At 43.8% G+C, this 16240-nt stretch overlaps 1 protein-coding gene across 1 annotated transcript in view; it reads left to right on the top strand.

Annotated features, from left to right (window-relative positions):
* The window catches only part of PSTPIP2 (proline-serine-threonine phosphatase interacting protein 2), a 77407-nt gene that overhangs the window by 36278 nt on the left and 24889 nt on the right, over positions 1–16240 (top strand). Inside the window, exons 2-4 of the mRNA XM_053902658.1 lie at positions 5671–5771; positions 9454–9531; positions 14755–14789. Coding sequence (XP_053758633.1) covers positions 5671–5771; positions 9454–9531; positions 14755–14789 — 214 coding nt within the window. The remainder of the gene's footprint in view (positions 1–5670; positions 5772–9453; positions 9532–14754; positions 14790–16240) is intronic.

Below are 16240 nucleotides of genomic sequence, written 5' to 3'. Positions count from 1 at the left end.
TCTGCGTGGGAACCTTGATTGTTCTTTTGTCTTTTATCATTTCTGGGGCAGCAGCAGTTCTCAAACGGCATTAAGTCACTTGGAAGGAGCGTAAAAAGTGGAGATTCCCCTGCCCCAAACTCAGAACCCAGCAGGTCTGGGTGGAACCTGGGAGTCTGCGAGGGTGATTCTGGCACAGGTGGTCCTTGGAGCCCACAGCTAGGGAAACCGTGTAGCAGACACCATGATAGGGTGGGCGTGACATGTAGCACAGACCCAGATGTGGGGACGCTCTGGTGGCAGCGCCTGTAACTGCGATGGCAGCTTTGGAAGCTGCAGGATGCTTTGCTTCCCCTCTGCCCTTATACCTTCTGCCCAGAGGCCACGTGGTGGAAAAGGATCATGGAAACAAGTTCTGAGAGGCCCCTGCAGCATGGGGCTCAGCGCTGGGCAGGAAGGAGAGTGTATATGCCTGGACTGAGTGACTGAAATCAGACCTGAGTGTTAGATCTGGGGTGGGGAGCTGGTGGGCAGTGGAGTTACCCTCCACCAGGCAGTGCACAGAGACTTCCTCCTTCTCTGAACCCACACCCTGACCTGGTCTGGACTGCCAGCCTGTGTGCTCACACGACTTTTACTACTATTCTTTGATTCACATGTCTGCTGATGTGGCACACATGTCGCTTACTGCTGGATCTGGCAAATTTTTTGTCTTAAAAAAATTGAAGTTTCTTTGTGGTCAAAGAACTAACACATTGACTGAAACTTGAATGCTTTTTAACTCTTTATAATTCGAGCATTATGAAACCTTACGTTCTGGGTCCTTGGGTGGTTTGCTGGGTGCTTAGATCTGTTCTCCCTTCGTTGTCATCTCCCTGTCTCACACAGGACTCCAAGGCCAGATGCACTTCCAAGGCTTAGTTAGCTTCCTCTGTTCCTCCTACTGTGTTTCCTGCCTGTGTTCCCTCTGAATTCTGTTTCTTTCTTTCTTTTTTTTTTTTTTTTGCTTTTTAATTTATTGAAGTGTAATTTATGTAAGTTAAATCTGCAGATCAAGGAGTTTCAAAAACTACACACACCTGTACAACCCACACCTCTATAGAAAGATCTTGATAAGAATGTGGGTCACATGGGTGTATGCATTTCCATCATTCCAGGAAGTTCTCCGAGGGGCCCTTCCTACTCCACCCTCAGTTTCTCCCCTGGCTCAGGTAATCACTGTTATTTCTTTTCCTGTAGAGGTAAGTCCTAAAACTGCCTGGCTGCCCTAGAATGTCATGTAAATGAGATCACACATTAAATGCTTTTTTTGTGTCTGGCATCTTTCACTTGCATGAGGTTTTGTTGTTGTTGTTGTTGTTTTGAATGTTTATTGAGAGAGAGAGAGAGAGTGAGAGAGAGACAATCCCGAGCAGGCCTGACTCAGGGCGTGATCTCACAAACTGTGAGACCATAACCTGAGCCGAAACCAAGAGTCAGACGCTTAACTGATTGGGCCACTCAGGTGCCCTCACTGGCATAATGTTTTTGAGATTCATCCATGTGGTTTCCTGTGTCAGTAGTTCTGTCATTTTATTGCTGAGTAGTATCCCACTGTATGAATATATCACAAATTGTTTGCCATTCATCAGTTGTTAGGCATTTGGGTTGTTTCCAGTTTGGGGCTATTGTGAACAACACTCCTATGAACATTCTTGTGCAAGTCTTTTTGTGGACATATGTTTTCATTTCACTTGGGCAAATGTTTAGGGTGCAGCTCTGGGCCATAGAGTATGTGTATATTTTTCTTTTTGAGAAATTGCCATTTTTCAAAATGTACCATTTTTACACTCCCATCAGAATGCATGAGAGTTCTGGTGGTTCAACATTCCTGCCTACATTCAATGCTGACTTTTTAATTTTAGCTTTTCTAGTGAGCATGAAGTAGATATGACCGTGACTTTAATTTGAATTTCCCTGTGATGGTAAGCAACTTTACATAAACTTTTTGGCCAAATGGAATATCTTTTATGAAGTGTCTTTTTATGAAGTATTTATGAAGTTTAAGTATTATGCCTGGTTTTTATTGGGTTGCTTATGTTTTTATTATGAATTTGTTGGAGTTGTTTATATATTCTGGACATAGTCCTGTGACAGACATATATGTTCAAATACTCTACCCCTGACTCTGACAGACATATGTAAGGTGAATAGTTTCTCCCAGACTGTGGCCTGCCATTTAATTTTCTTCATAATATCTTTTTTTTAATGTTTATTTATTTTTGAGAGACAGAGTGAGAGCAGGGGAGGGACAGAGGGAGAGGGAGACACAGAATCTGAAGCAGGCTCCAGGCTCTGAGCTCTCTGCACAGAGCCCGGCGTGGGGCTTGCACTCACAAACTGTGAGATCGTGACCTGAGCTGAAGTCAGACCCTTAACTAACCGAGCCACCCAGGCTCCTCTCTTCTCTTTTCTGATGACTCAAGCCTATTCTTTCTTATGTACCTCTTTCATTATATATTTTCTCTTTATAGTCTTGTGTATCGTCTTAGTCTCTAATTTTCCTTGTGCATACACATTTGTTTTATGTATTTGTCTTTTATTGACTCTCTAAATGAACAATAGGCCCCTTGACTGCAAGAACTGCAGCTAATGAGGACTTGGTAACCTTGTTAGTATCTTGTCCGTAGTTGGCATATAATTAACAGATATTTCTCAAGCTCCACTAACATGGAAGCTACTGTGGGTGATAAAAGTTGGGTGTAATCCAGATACTCTTTAAGAAGTTAACTAATTTTTAAAAATATGTTAACTAATGATATAAAATAATGTATAATAAGAGCCAAATAGAGGAATGGGCATTAAACACTGCAGGTGTTTAGAAGAGGAAGTGAAGTCGTTAGCGGGAATTATTTGAGGAAGACTCCAGAGAGGAAATGGGATTTGAACTGGCCCCAAACCAGAGGAGGAGATGCCATTCCCGCTGTGGGAAAAGCATGTACAAAGGTCCTGAGGTATAAATGTAAACTGTCCATATAGAAGACAGGGAAGAGACCAGTGTGGGGAAAGCTGAGGAAGGGAAGTCAGGGATACTGTGTAGAGAACTCCAATTAACAAGCTGAGGATATTGAGGTTATGGGGTTATCACTTCTGATGGCAGATCTGAGATGCCATCTTGGTACTCATGCAGTCTTCTATCCTACTTGACCCTCCTATTCTTACTTATGCTAGTCAGAGCTTACCAGCCATGCTTTCCGAGCAGCATATGAAGAGTTCCCAGGCCAAATCTTCCACTACTTTGAACTTGGTCATGGGCACTGTTTGTTTTCTCTTGCGGATTTCATTTCTTGGTTGGCTCTGTAGCCCAGTCACTGCTCTGAAGCAGGAATTCTGGTTTCTTAAGCTGACAACCACGAGGCCTAGTGATTTGGTTTGTTTCCATGAAACACTGGTCTAGCTCCACCCTTCTTGCTCAGCTCAAAGAGTATGTATCTGCACCCTTCATTAAGAAAAAAGAAACCATTTTTTCAAAAGAATAGCATAAAACAGAGAACCCAAGTGTTTTTCTCTGAGAAGGGCAAAGCACTTCTGTCTATAAGCCAGCATTGGTTGTGGTCCTTTGTGCCCATTCACTCATTCACTCAGGAGTCTTTGCCTTCATCACTTCCTTCTGATGCATCTGGCTGGAACACAAGAGGCGTTTTCATCCTCCTTACTGTAGATCTTTGGTGTGCATAACCCGAAGCTAGATTTTTTGGTGTGTGTGTGTGTGTGTGTATGTGTGTGTGTGTGTGTGTGTGTGTGCAGAAGCGCCCCAAGACTTGGAAGAAGCTGCAGGAACTTGCTGTAGAGTTGGGACAGCAGGATTCCTCACGTGGTGGATACCAAGCAGCAAATTCAGAAGCTGGGCGCTCTGAAAGCCCAGAGGAGGGGGCCTTGGGGTCCTTCAGAGAAGGCTTCCAGAAAACCTGGCAGTTGCGGGACTGGATCTAGATTTATCTAGGAGGGGATAATGTAAACATTGTGTTAGAGTTGCCGCTGAGTGCTGTATTGCTGGTGACAGGAAGAAGCCTCCCTGGCCGAGACAGAAGAGTGTGTATGGAGGGGGTGGGTAGAGGAACGAAGCTTTGGTGGAGGCTGTTTCTTTAGGCTTCCCAGGGCTTAAATTTATGCTGAAACAACAGCCAGAACTCCTAGAACTAAATGCATTTCTAACTTAGATTTATTTATATGCCCACATGTAAAATTGACTCTGCTCATTAAAAATGCAGTGTGAGTTATGGCTGGTTAGGTTTATGAAGGCCATGTTGAAATCAGCCTCAAGCCTCGTCCTGCTAGATCTCCCTGGGACCCTGTCTGCTAGTCCAGGCCATGCCAGTGGCAGCAAATGGAAGAGGGAGATTCTGCTTCTCCAGTGCTCAGAGCTGGGTAGAGAGGTATCTTCAGGGGTCCCCCACTCACCACTAATGGTAGAATAGTACCTCCCTCAGCCCACTGGGGGCTGGGAAGGGGTGGTCTGCCTGGCTGGGCTGGGGGTGGGTGAGTTCAGAGCTCCTCAGGGCACACTTGGGACAGCCTAACCAATCTCCCTAAGGGACTAGAGTCTGAATCAGGCAACCTAATGTATGCCTTTGGAAGTAGAAGCCAGGGAACCAGCCAGATTAGGGGACCTCATAGGGGGTATTTTTTAGCCCCTGACTTGTTGGTTTGAAGCGTTGTGGGACTTTGATTTTAAAGTTTTTTTTTTTTAAATCTTTATGTATTTTTGAAAATGACAGGGAGGGGGAGGGGCAGAGAGAGAGGGGGGGGACAGAGAATCCAAAGCTGACCCCATGCTGACAGCAGACAGCCTGACTTGGGGCTCCAACTCACAAACCGTGAGATCACGACCTAAGCCGAAGTTAGATGCTCAACCGACTGAGCCACCCAGGTGCCCCATGGGGGACTTTGATTTTAAAAATGTACTGCCTCTGGGGCTACTCCTTTGGGGACTTAAGTAGCTTCCTCCAACCTCAGAACACATAATAAAATAAAATGGGCATAAATTGCTAATTTAAAATGAGAAAACATCCCTCCTCCCCACCACCCCTCCCCGATTGGGGCCAGCCGGTGACCATGTGATGGATCATGCTGACTCCCCTTCATGTTTCCCAGTGGGAGGCCGGGTCCCCCTCTCTACTCCAGGGACCTGGCTCCTGGCTCAGAGCTGCTTGCCCTTTGCAGGGATACCCTTGACCCTTGACCCTCGACCCTCACCCCAGGCTTATTGGCTGTGGGAAGAGGTGTCAGTGTCAAGCTCTGTGACAAGTTTGAGAACGAAGGGAAAATTGTGTAGCCCTGGTTAAAGCAGCCCTGCGGTTGCAGTGGGTTTCCACCCCACAGGAGCTCTTGCCCTGTCCTGATGTGACTTGGCCTTGGGGGTTGGTGCAGAGAGGGACAGAGCCCAGCCAGCTCCCTCATCCATGTGCTCTCCATTTCCTGTCATGTCCTTCCTGTTTTGTGGCCCTTCAGTTTCATAACTTTGAAAATTCTCCCACAGCCACATACACTCTTACTTCTTCTATTTTGTTTGCTTTGGTCATATATGTCTTGGGGGTGAAGTTCTTTAGAAACTTCCCACTGCCGGCTTCCCCTGCGGTCTGCCCTGTCTACTCGCCAGGCTCGGGGCTGCTATCGTCACTCCCTGCCCTGACAAATGTCCTGTCTCATCAGAGCTCAGACATCCTCAGCACCGCCGGCTACGACAGCATCATCCAGCACCTGAACAACGGCCGCAGGAACTGCAAAGAATTTGAAGACTTTTTAAAAGAAAGGTACATGCTGTTCTTCCTTGAAGATGGAGGGGAAGACAAAACACCCCCACACAAAGGAACAATTTCCTACTTTCTGTGTGTTTCTAAGCGTTCCCAAGACCTCTGCTGTAGGCTATGGAATGATACCCAGGAAGTAAATGATATCTCTGTCCCAAAGCTCTCAGAAACCAGCTTTGACAGATGACATTCATGAATGAAACAGCAAACAAAATGTAATAAAATGCTAAGTGAGGTGATACGCGCAGCACTGAAGACCTCACGGGAGAGGGAGATTGTGAAAGACTAGTAAATAAAGAGGGGCAGCTTCATAGCCGATGGGACCGATGGGACCGGTGAGCGGCCCTGGCGGGGAGGGGCGGGGTGGATTTGATAGGCGGAGGTGTCTGTGGAAGAGCAGCAAGCTTGCAGGTGGAGGAGAGGAGCACGACTTAAGGAGCCTGATTCAGAGACCATGGGTGGGGAGGGGCAGAGCAGTGAGAAAGATGGGGGCGGACGGGTCCCAGCACTCCAGAGGGCAGGGAGCTTGGTGGGGAAGGAGGGGACTGGCATGGTGTAGAGGATTTTTCCTTTCCTTTCCTTTTTACATTTTATTTTATTTTATTTATTTTATTTTTTTATTAAAAAAAATTTTTTTTAATGTTTATTTATTTTTGGGACAGAGAGAGACAGAGCATGAACGGGGGAGGGGCAGAGAGAGAGGGAGACACAGAATCGGAAGCAGGCTCCAGGCTCCGAGCCATCAGCCCAGAGCCCGACGCGGGGCTTGAACCCACGGACCGCGAGATCGTGACCTGAGCCGAAGTCGGACGCTTAACCGACTGAGCCACCCAGGCGCCCCTATTTTATTTTATTTTTAAAGTTTATTTATTTATTTTGAGGGGTTGGGGTAAGGCCAGAGAGATTGGGAGAGAGAGTATCCCAAGCAGGCTCCCTACTGTCAGCACAGAACCCAATGCGGGGGTCAAACTCACAAACCATGAGACTGTGACCTGAGCTGAAACCAAGAGTCAGACGCTTAACCGAGCCACCAGGCGCCCCTCCTTTTCTTTTTGTAATAGATAAGGTTTTTTTTATTATTATTTTTTTAATTCCATACTTAATGGGGTAAGTTAGTTTTGTGGAAAATCGTAGTCTTCCAGAATACTCAATTGCCCAGTGATTCTGGATGAAGGGGTACTCTAGGGGGATTTTTGGCCAAAGAGCTGGGTCATTACCAGGGCCCAAACTAATGAACAGATTCTCTTTGTAACACAGTGAGTGAGAGGTTTATAGCTTGGAGATACAGACATTAATGTCTTTTTCCATCAAGTCTTTGTATTTTCTTCTCAAGAGAACATTGGGTAACATCACACCTACATGGTCGTGCGCCCTGATGAGGAGGCCTCTGTCCCTGAACTGTCTGAAAGGCCCCCGGGAACCGGAGAACTGCCACACTGTAGTTCTCAGGAGCCGTGGGCGAAGTGAGGTCGGTCCACTGTCAGCCTCCAGGGAGCTAGCTGGTCATGCACCTCTTCCTTCCAGACACCAGCCTCCCTCCTCTACCCAAGCTGGTTGACAGAGGTGACACTAGGTTACCACTTTTCTTTCTCTTGATGGCTACTGGAGGTGGGCTTCCTCTGTTCTTCAACAGAGCTCTGGAGGGAGCACGCAAACAGGAATTTCATGACTGCAGGGTGTGCACATTGTAGAGCCTCCCTTGCTTTTTGTGCCCCTCCTCCAGTTAGTGCTTTTATCGATTTTCTCCTGGGAGTGAACTAGCCCTGCCCTGCATCCATGAGAAGGCATTGTCAAACATCCATGACCGAAGCTTCCGCTGCCAAGGCGGGACCATCCAAGAGTCCCCTGACACGATGTGGATGGTGTCGTAGCTCAGTGGTGCCCACATTTTTTTTAAATGTGACCCTCAGCAAGAAATACATTTTACACTGCCGTCCGGTACACACGTGCATAAAACAAGAGTTTAACAAACGTCACTACCCTATTATTTTACTCAATTCTATGTATTTAAACACGGCTGGTCATGACCCATTGAATAGATTTGTTATGCGCAAGTGAGTTATGACCCACAGTTTGAAAAACACAAGTCCAAACAGATCCCAGAAACTAAGTTCTCACTTTTTAAATGTCTCATAAAAACATATGGAAAAGAGGAGGAAATATATGGAAATTAAAAATTAATAAATATTTTTATTGTATTTTTTTAAAAGTTCTTATTTATTTATTTATTTATTTATTTATTTATTTATTTATAGACAGAGACAACACGAGTGGGAGAGGAGCAGAGAGAGGAAGAGAGAGTGGGTAAGGGTCAGGGAGGGAGAGAATCCCAAGTAGGCTCTGCACTGTCAGCACAGAGTCTGACCCGGGGATTGAACTCACAAACCGTGAGATCATGACCTGAGCCGAAACCGAGAGTCAGACGTTTAACCGACTAAGCCACCCAGGCGCCCCTGTGCTGTATTTCTAGTATATGGTCATTTTTCTGCAGGAGTTTCAGAGCAAAAGAAACCAGTCCCATGCTCTCTGGTTTTGGGAAAGAATCGGCTTCAGGTCAGAGTGTCGGATATGTATGCCCTGGGTACAGGGGTTTGAGGCTCTTGGTCATGTGGCCTGCCTGGGCCCTGGGCTTCCTTTCTGGTGGTGAGCTTGCCATGAGGAGGCTGCTGTCAGTGAGGGAGTGTGCATTCCTTCCCTGTGTCCTGTTCAGAGATAATTCATGTGAAGAAGTGCAACCCTCTTCAGGGTTTAGTTGCCTGGCCTTTCCTTTTGCTCTGGTAGGTGTGGGGTGCCTGTGGTTCAGAGAGGTTATGTAACTTGCCTAAGGTCACACAGTCAATAAAGGATAGATCTGCTTTCAAACCTAGGAAAATCGGGCCCTGGAACTCTCTTCATCATACTTGGTACAGTGCCTGAGACATCTTAAGTGTTGGGGAAAGGGGATATTTGGCATTTTAGATCATGCTACACCAAGTAACAATCAGTTGTTTTTGTGAGACCTGCCAACTGCAGAGTTTATATTCTGAAATTTCCCTCTCTTTGCTACAGTTTAGCTGTGTATATGAATTGGCTCAGTTGATTAAACGTCCAACTTCCGCTCAGGTCATGATCTCACGGTTTGTGAGTTCGAGACCTGCATCGGGCTCACTGCTGTCAGCGTGGAGCCTGCTTCAGATCCTCTGTCCCCTCTTCAGATCCTCCCTCAAAAAACCCAAAGAACAAAAAACATAAAACACTGAATTGACTATGAATGAGGAACTGTTTAGGATGGTAAAAAGGATACTCTTCGAGAACATGGGAAGAGGGGTGGGCCTCAGGAGTGCAGCATTTAGTGGAATTATCTCTTACTCCACTTAAAAAATATATATGAATAAAAATAAATTTTTGGTAAATAAATCCTTGGGTCACAGTTTTGAATAGTCTGTAACGCGCTGGCCTGTGCCAGTCAGGGGGCCATGTTTGGTTTTGCCAAGATGTGATGTCCACCTGGCAACTGAGACATGAAGGCCACCAATCTTCTCACAATTCCCCCTGTCCTGTAGGAGAGTTTTGCATTTTAGAGAATGGTGTTATATCTGAGCTTCTCCCTTCAGAAGTGCAGTTTTGCCCTCAAGGGGAGTGCCATGTGTTTTAACTAAGAGTCAGCCCGAGAAAGACTCAGAGCTCTCTCTTCTGTTCCCTTTAGGGCATCAATTGAAGAGAAATATGGCAAAGACCTGCTAAACCTCTCCAGGAAGAAGCCGTGTGGACAGTTGGAGATCAAGTAGGTACCATGCTTTTTTCCTGTTTCCAGGTTGACTAACACTGCCAGGAGCCCCATCACTTCAGCAGACAGAGCTGGCCAGTGGGATAAAGTGTGTCGGGTGAAAATAGTTTTTAGGTTTTTTTTTTTCTTATTTTGAGTCGTGAAAAATCTAAAAAAATAGAAAGGAGGCTAAAATGAACTGCAAAGCCACAATCCATTAGCAAAATGTTCTAGATTTTCTTTGAAGTCTTTTTCTATGTATACTTTTTCATAGGTAGGATTATACTATATATGATTTTGTACTAGACGTTTAATAGAGGGCCTTCCATGCACGCACACACACACACACCCCACAGTTTGTGATAACTCTGAGAGACTGTCTGCATGATTTTATAGTTCTCACAATCTGCATGATTTTATAGTTCTCACAACTGATACGTATAGTTCTATACGTATTCTTCTGTTACTCACTGATTACAGGAATGGCCAGGACATGGTGCCTGCTTTAGGAACACGCTCCCTCTCATCTATAGGGTTGGCTTCATGGGCCGTCATACAGGAGCCTACGCTTTGAAGGGCTTCATAACGGGTTTGATGCTCTTTGCTGTCCCCATTTTGAAATTCTTAATAATTTTTATTTATTTATTTATTTATTTTTTAATGTTTGTTTATTTTTGAGAGAAAGAGAGCATGAGCAGGGGAGGGGCAGAGAGAGAAGGAGACACAGAATCTGAAGTATGTTCCAGGCTCTGAGCTGTCAGCACAAAGCCCAATGCAGGGCTTGAACTCATGGACGGTGAGATCATGACCTGAGCCAAAGTCAGTTGCTTAACCAACTGAGCCACCCAGGTGCCCCATAAATTCTTAATAATTTATAAACAACGGGTCCCACGTTTTCATTTTGCAGTGGACCTCACAAATTCTATAGCCCATCCTACTCATATGGAAATTTCTACATTCCTTCTTCAAAATAGGCATGTTGAGGGAGGCTTGGGAGAAATAGTTTCAAGTAGACTTTGCAGGCCTCTGCAGACCTAATCACATCACATACTGTGCTATAGAGAGCTGCATAGATGCCCTGAGGTCTGTGTCCTATCAGAGACCCTAATGGGGGAAGATAAGACATAGACCTTCCTCTTCTCTTCTCTTGCTTCTAACACACACACACACACACCCCACCCCACCCCACCCCAGAAATGTGCTGGATTATAGAAAAGAAACATTGAAAACTACTTAAAATATTAATAGTTACATAAGCCTAAAAAATTTGTTACCCCCTGATATCAGGCATTGGTATAAGGAGAATTTGTTGATTAGACTATATTTTACTTTTGATGTTTTAAATGAAAAATTAAAAAATACACTAAAAGGTAAAAAGACAAACATAAAGACTGGCTGTATACCCAAATCACCTAGATTTAATAATTATTCATGTTTGCCATACTTTCTTAATATAGGTTTTTTGTGAAAATGTTTAAATTGGAACACTTTAAATTTAAACCTAGAATTAGATATTCCTCCACATGTTCTTGGTTCCTTTTAGTGATTTATTGTATTTAGAGATGAAACCCTGATTTCTAGCATTGGTCATTGTCACAGAGATGTCACTGTTTCTAGGCACTTTCCCAGTACAGATATTATATATTATGTTATGTTATGTTATGTTATGTTATTTATATTTTATTATTTTTAAGTTGTTTTTAATAATTTTTTTACATTTTATTCTATTTTTGAGAGACAGAGAGAGACAGAGCACAAGCAGGGGAGGGGCAGAGAGAGACAAAGACAAAATTTGAAGCAGGCTCCAGTCTCTGAGCTGTCAGCACAGAGCCTGACATGGGGCTCGAACCCACAAACCATGAGATCATGATCTGAGCTGAAGTCGGCGGCTTAACTGACTGAGCCACTCAGGCATCCTATTTATTTATTTTTAAATGTTTATTTTTGAGAAAGAGAGAAAGCAGTCACGTGCGTGCGTGAGTGGGGGAGGGGCAGAGAGACAGTGGGACAGAGGATCCCAAGCAGGCTCTGTGCTGAAAGCAGAGAGCCAAATGCAGAGCTCGAACTCATGAACTGTGAAATCATGACCTGAGCCCAAGTCGGACGCTTAACCGACTCAGCCACCCAGGTACCCCTCAGGGGACAGATTTTAAAAGCATGAGTAGTTCATATTGATATTTCCAATTCTAAAATAACTTCACAGGGTTTTACTTAATTTCCTTAATTTTATATTCATTTCACCTTGCACTGAAAATCTTGATTCCTGGCAATATTAGCACAATTACTTGCTTTATATGACCATTTATATTAAAATATTTCAAAATAATATCAATGTTACTACTCATAATAATACTTCTGAATGAAGTTTAACATTTCCTTGAAGTTCCTTTTGATCTTAGAATGTATTTCACTGAGAATACTGTGTTCTGGGGTGCCTGGGTGGCTCAGTTGGTTAAGCATCTGACTCTTGATATCGGCTCAGGTCATGATCTCATGTGTGAAATGTAACCAATTTTGTTTCAATTTTAAAAATTTTAAGGATTGTTTTCTTTTCCCTATTTGGTTTAGTTTTATTTTTTGAACGTGTAAAACATTTACGTGTTGACAGATCAAAACTGCATAGATTTAGGTATGTTTCTTTGTCATTCAAGCAGGGTTTAGATAATTTCAAGGAAGATTAGTGGGTCACTTGACCAAAAAACTTATTTGCAGAGAAAGCGTAAGCAGTTTGGGAAGATACCCAAAAACTTGAGGTGATGTCATGAGAAAGAGCCATATTCTCGCACATTAACACTTCTTAGGAAAGGTATTTAGCAGAATGAGTCTGATCCAAAATGGTATTTATTATATTCTTACCCATTTGACTTATAACTTAGTAAATTCATAGAGAACACTATTCTCTCTGTTCTGTGATAAAGGCCAGTCAGTGTTCCTTCTAAGAGTATACCTCAGACAGGAAGATGCAACAAAAAATGAGGCCTGGGGACAGAGTGTCCAAAGTTGAAGGCCATTTAGGTGACTTCTGTTTCTGTCACCTCCAGAATGATCTTTAGGAAGGGGCCCTCGATAAGAGTGCAAGACTCTGCTTCTCTGTGGACTAGTTAGGATTTTTCATCTTGTGAACCACATTGAGAGACTCAGGTGCCTAATGGGCTTGCTAGGATTTAAGGCCAAAGTGTTTATCGAAAGGGTGGTAGAGGGGCACCTGGGTGGCTCAGTTGGTTCAGCGTCTGACTTCGGCTCAGGTCATGATCTTGTGGTTTGTGGGTTCGAGCCCCACATCGGGCTCTGCGCTGACAGCTCAGAACCTGGAGCCTGCTTCAGATTCTGTGTCTCCCTCTCTCTCTGCCCCTCCCCCGCTAATGCTCTGTCTCTCTCAAAAATAAATAATAAACATTAAAAAGAATTTTAAAGGGTGGTAGAATATTTTCTTTTCCCACAGTGAAGGAGAACACTAGGGAGAAGAGGAGTCGGATGTTGCTAGGCCACCACCCCCAAAGTTCAGATTCTCTCCGGTTGTCATGTCCTGAACAAGGGAAACAGCAATTAAGTGATGATGTGAGACAACAAAGCTAATGACAAACTAAAGAGAGATTGAGGCTGCCCTTCTTGTGGCCCTGCAGCCAGTTGCTTAGGGTGGGGGAAAAACTTTAGACCCTGAACAGATTATTTATGTGTAAGGCTGGGTTTCAGCTCCACGACTCCCAATTGAGAAAGCCTTCTGGTGATGTTTGATGCCATATCTCTGCATTTCCCAGTAATTCCAGTAGTGTGCCTGCACTTCAGTGACGTTCATTTGTCCTTTGGGACCACTGGCACATTTGTTAGACATGGACACTTTCTAGTGTCTATCCACACCATATCACGATAATTGTATCATAAGATGGGTAAAGAGAATGGAGAATGTGCAGTTATGTTTTCCTGCTTGATGTCTTTGTAATAATTGGAAGTGTTTGTGTGAGAAAAGGCATGGAGAAATAAGAATTCTTTCTTTGCGATAAACAGAGCAGGGGAAAGGAAATAGCTGAAAGAAACAGCCAGCTGGAAAAGACAAGGGGTTTTTCTTTGCAAAGTAGCAAAGCTTGCCACCTACATATATACATACAAGAAGTGATCCGTGATGTTATGCTGTTGTGGTGCGGGGACCATGAATTCACAAAGTTCCATTCCTACTTAGGGGGCTGGAGTGAGCCCAGTGAGAGCTGCTTCCAGTGAAAGCAGCATGAGCAAGAACATCCCCAGGGCCATGTCACCCTCACAAGGATGTTTACTTTAGGAAGTGTAGGATGACAGACAACTAAAACCATGGGCCAGGGCGTCTCCAAGGGAGGAGGAGCCATGGGCTGTAAGAGGATGGGGGAGATTGAGAGAAGGTATGAAAAATGAGTCATGGGCTTTCCCCACTGAAACTGTGAGGTAGTAAATGTGTGTAGTTTTAAACTGCTAAATTTGGGGTAGTTTGTTTTTTAGCAGTAGAACATTGAAACGATGTGTTTCATGTCTGTCCTTTCCTTTAGAGTCCAAGGCCTGGGACCAGTCTGTCTTGTACCATGGAATCATTAACATCTGACACAACACCTGGCTCATGGTTTATGTTCAATGAACACATGATTGACAAATGAGTGAAAATGAGGGCGATCAGGAGCCAGGGTTTGAACCCTTCCTTGTATCCTTATTTCTAATTATCACACTTTAAAGAAGTGGACTGGTATTCTTATGAGAAAGGGATCATAATTCCTATATAATCATTGGGAGAAATGAAACACAAGGAATTTGGGCATCTTGCTCTACCCAGGTGGACAGTGAAGAATTTATAATGCTTTACCTGGGATTGAGAGAGCAAGAAAGAGGAAAACTGAACTGAAGAAATCTTGATCCTTTGCTGTCTTCCCAAGTTTACATGCAAAGATGAGTCTGCAGGCCATGACACGTGGGCGGAGAGAAGCATGCAGTGGGTTTATAATAAGATCGTACAGGGGCACGTGAGTGGCTCAGGTGGTCAAGTGTCTGACTCTTGTTTTCAGCTCAGGTCATGATCCCACAGTTTTGTGGGTTCGAGCCCTGCTTTGGGCTCCTTGCTGGCAGCATGGAGCCTGTTTGGGATTCTCTGTCTCCCTCTCTCTCTGCACCTCCCCACTCACACTGTCTCTGTCTCTCTCAAAATAAATAAATAAACTTAAAAGATAAAAAGATTGTACAACAATTTCCAGAACTGAAGTTATATATGTGCTTGTTTTTCAGCACCCTGAAGCAGGCCCTTGAAGTCTTCAAGAAGCGTAAGTGATTCTTTAAACTATATTTGCTGCCCTTGGCTGGTTCTGGGGGTTTTACTTTGAACAGCCATCTCGTATTGGGTAAAAAAAAAAAGTTAGAGCAGCTCCCAAGGTGAGAAGTAGCTCTGCAGAGCTGAAATGAGCTGGAGAGCCCACCTTCCATGTGGAAGTCATGACGTGCATTTGACTTACTTCGAGCAGGGGTTCTCACACTTGAAATCCAGGGCAAGGCCCTCGCAATTTGGTCTTCAAGGGGTCCTGTCCGGGTCTTTTTGAAAAAAATTTTTTTATTAAAAATTTTTTTTATTAGTTTATTTTATTTTTTGACGGAGAGAGGGAAGAGAGAGAGAGAGAGAGAGAGAGAGAGAGAGAGAGAGAGAGAGAGGGAGAGGGAGAGAGAAGGGAAGGGGCAGAGAGAGAGGGAGAGAGAGAATCCCAAGCAGGTTCCACGCTGTCAGCACAGAGCCCAATGTGGGGCTTGAACTCGTGAACTGTGAGGTCGTGATCTGAGCCGAAATCAAGAATCGGACACTTAACTGATTGAGCCACTCAGGCGCCCCTTTTTAAAGTAATTCGTACACCCACCATGGAGTTCAGACTCACGGCTCTGAGATCAAGGGTTGTATGCTCTACTGACTGAGCCAGCCAGGCGCCCTCCTGTTCAGTTCTAAGAGTCCCCAGTCCTGTTACTCAGAAACGGCCTTTAAGGCTTTCTGTTCTTCACAATACTTGCTGCTTTCGAGCTAAGGATTTTAACATGGCATCGTATGTATGTGCTTAAGTGTTTCTGTAGCTAGTTGACTGGTTCTAGAAGTTTGTAAATGTTAGCTAAACAGATATTCATCTTAACTTTTCCATGGAAGGTGTTCTCTTCCCTCTTTAACTCACCAATGAATACATTTCTCAAGGTAGAAATGTTTATGTTTCATGTTTTTTATATGCCCTGCAAGGCTAACCATGGGGCCCAAGGGAGCTTCAGTCTAGGCTGGGTCTCCTAAGCCTATGTACTTGCTGTTACTTGACTTACTTTCTACCATCCTCGAATAGTTTTATTTCCTTCTTATTAAAAAATATATTTATCTTAAACATTCAAATGAGGCAACTATCAAGAAGATAGTAAATACCTAGACTTTCAGTTCCTAGTGATAAGCAGTTATTGGTGAATGTGACTCCAGATATTTTTATGCAATTAAACACATGTAAATGTATCAATTCATATAAAAAAATAGGATGATACCATGGCAGTGGTTCAGAATCTGTGGGGTGAGTGAGGGCAGATCATTTGTTTTTAAGTCATTTTTATTTTTTAATTTTTATTTATTCATTTATTTAAAAAAAATTTTTTTAAGTCATTTTTAAAATGAAAATATCAATGGTTTCATCATGCCAGCAGTTTGGGATATATCTCTCCAGACCTTTTCCTACGCATTTACAGTTCTCTTTCTCTCTCTTAA

This window comes from Panthera pardus, unplaced genomic scaffold (genome assembly GCF_024362965.1).
Source record: "Panthera pardus isolate Hobbes unplaced genomic scaffold, ASM2436296v1 HiC_scaffold_15, whole genome shotgun sequence".
In the NCBI taxonomy this organism is placed as follows: Eukaryota; Metazoa; Chordata; class Mammalia; order Carnivora; family Felidae; genus Panthera; species Panthera pardus.
This window is presented reverse-complemented; position numbering and strand designations above follow the sequence as displayed.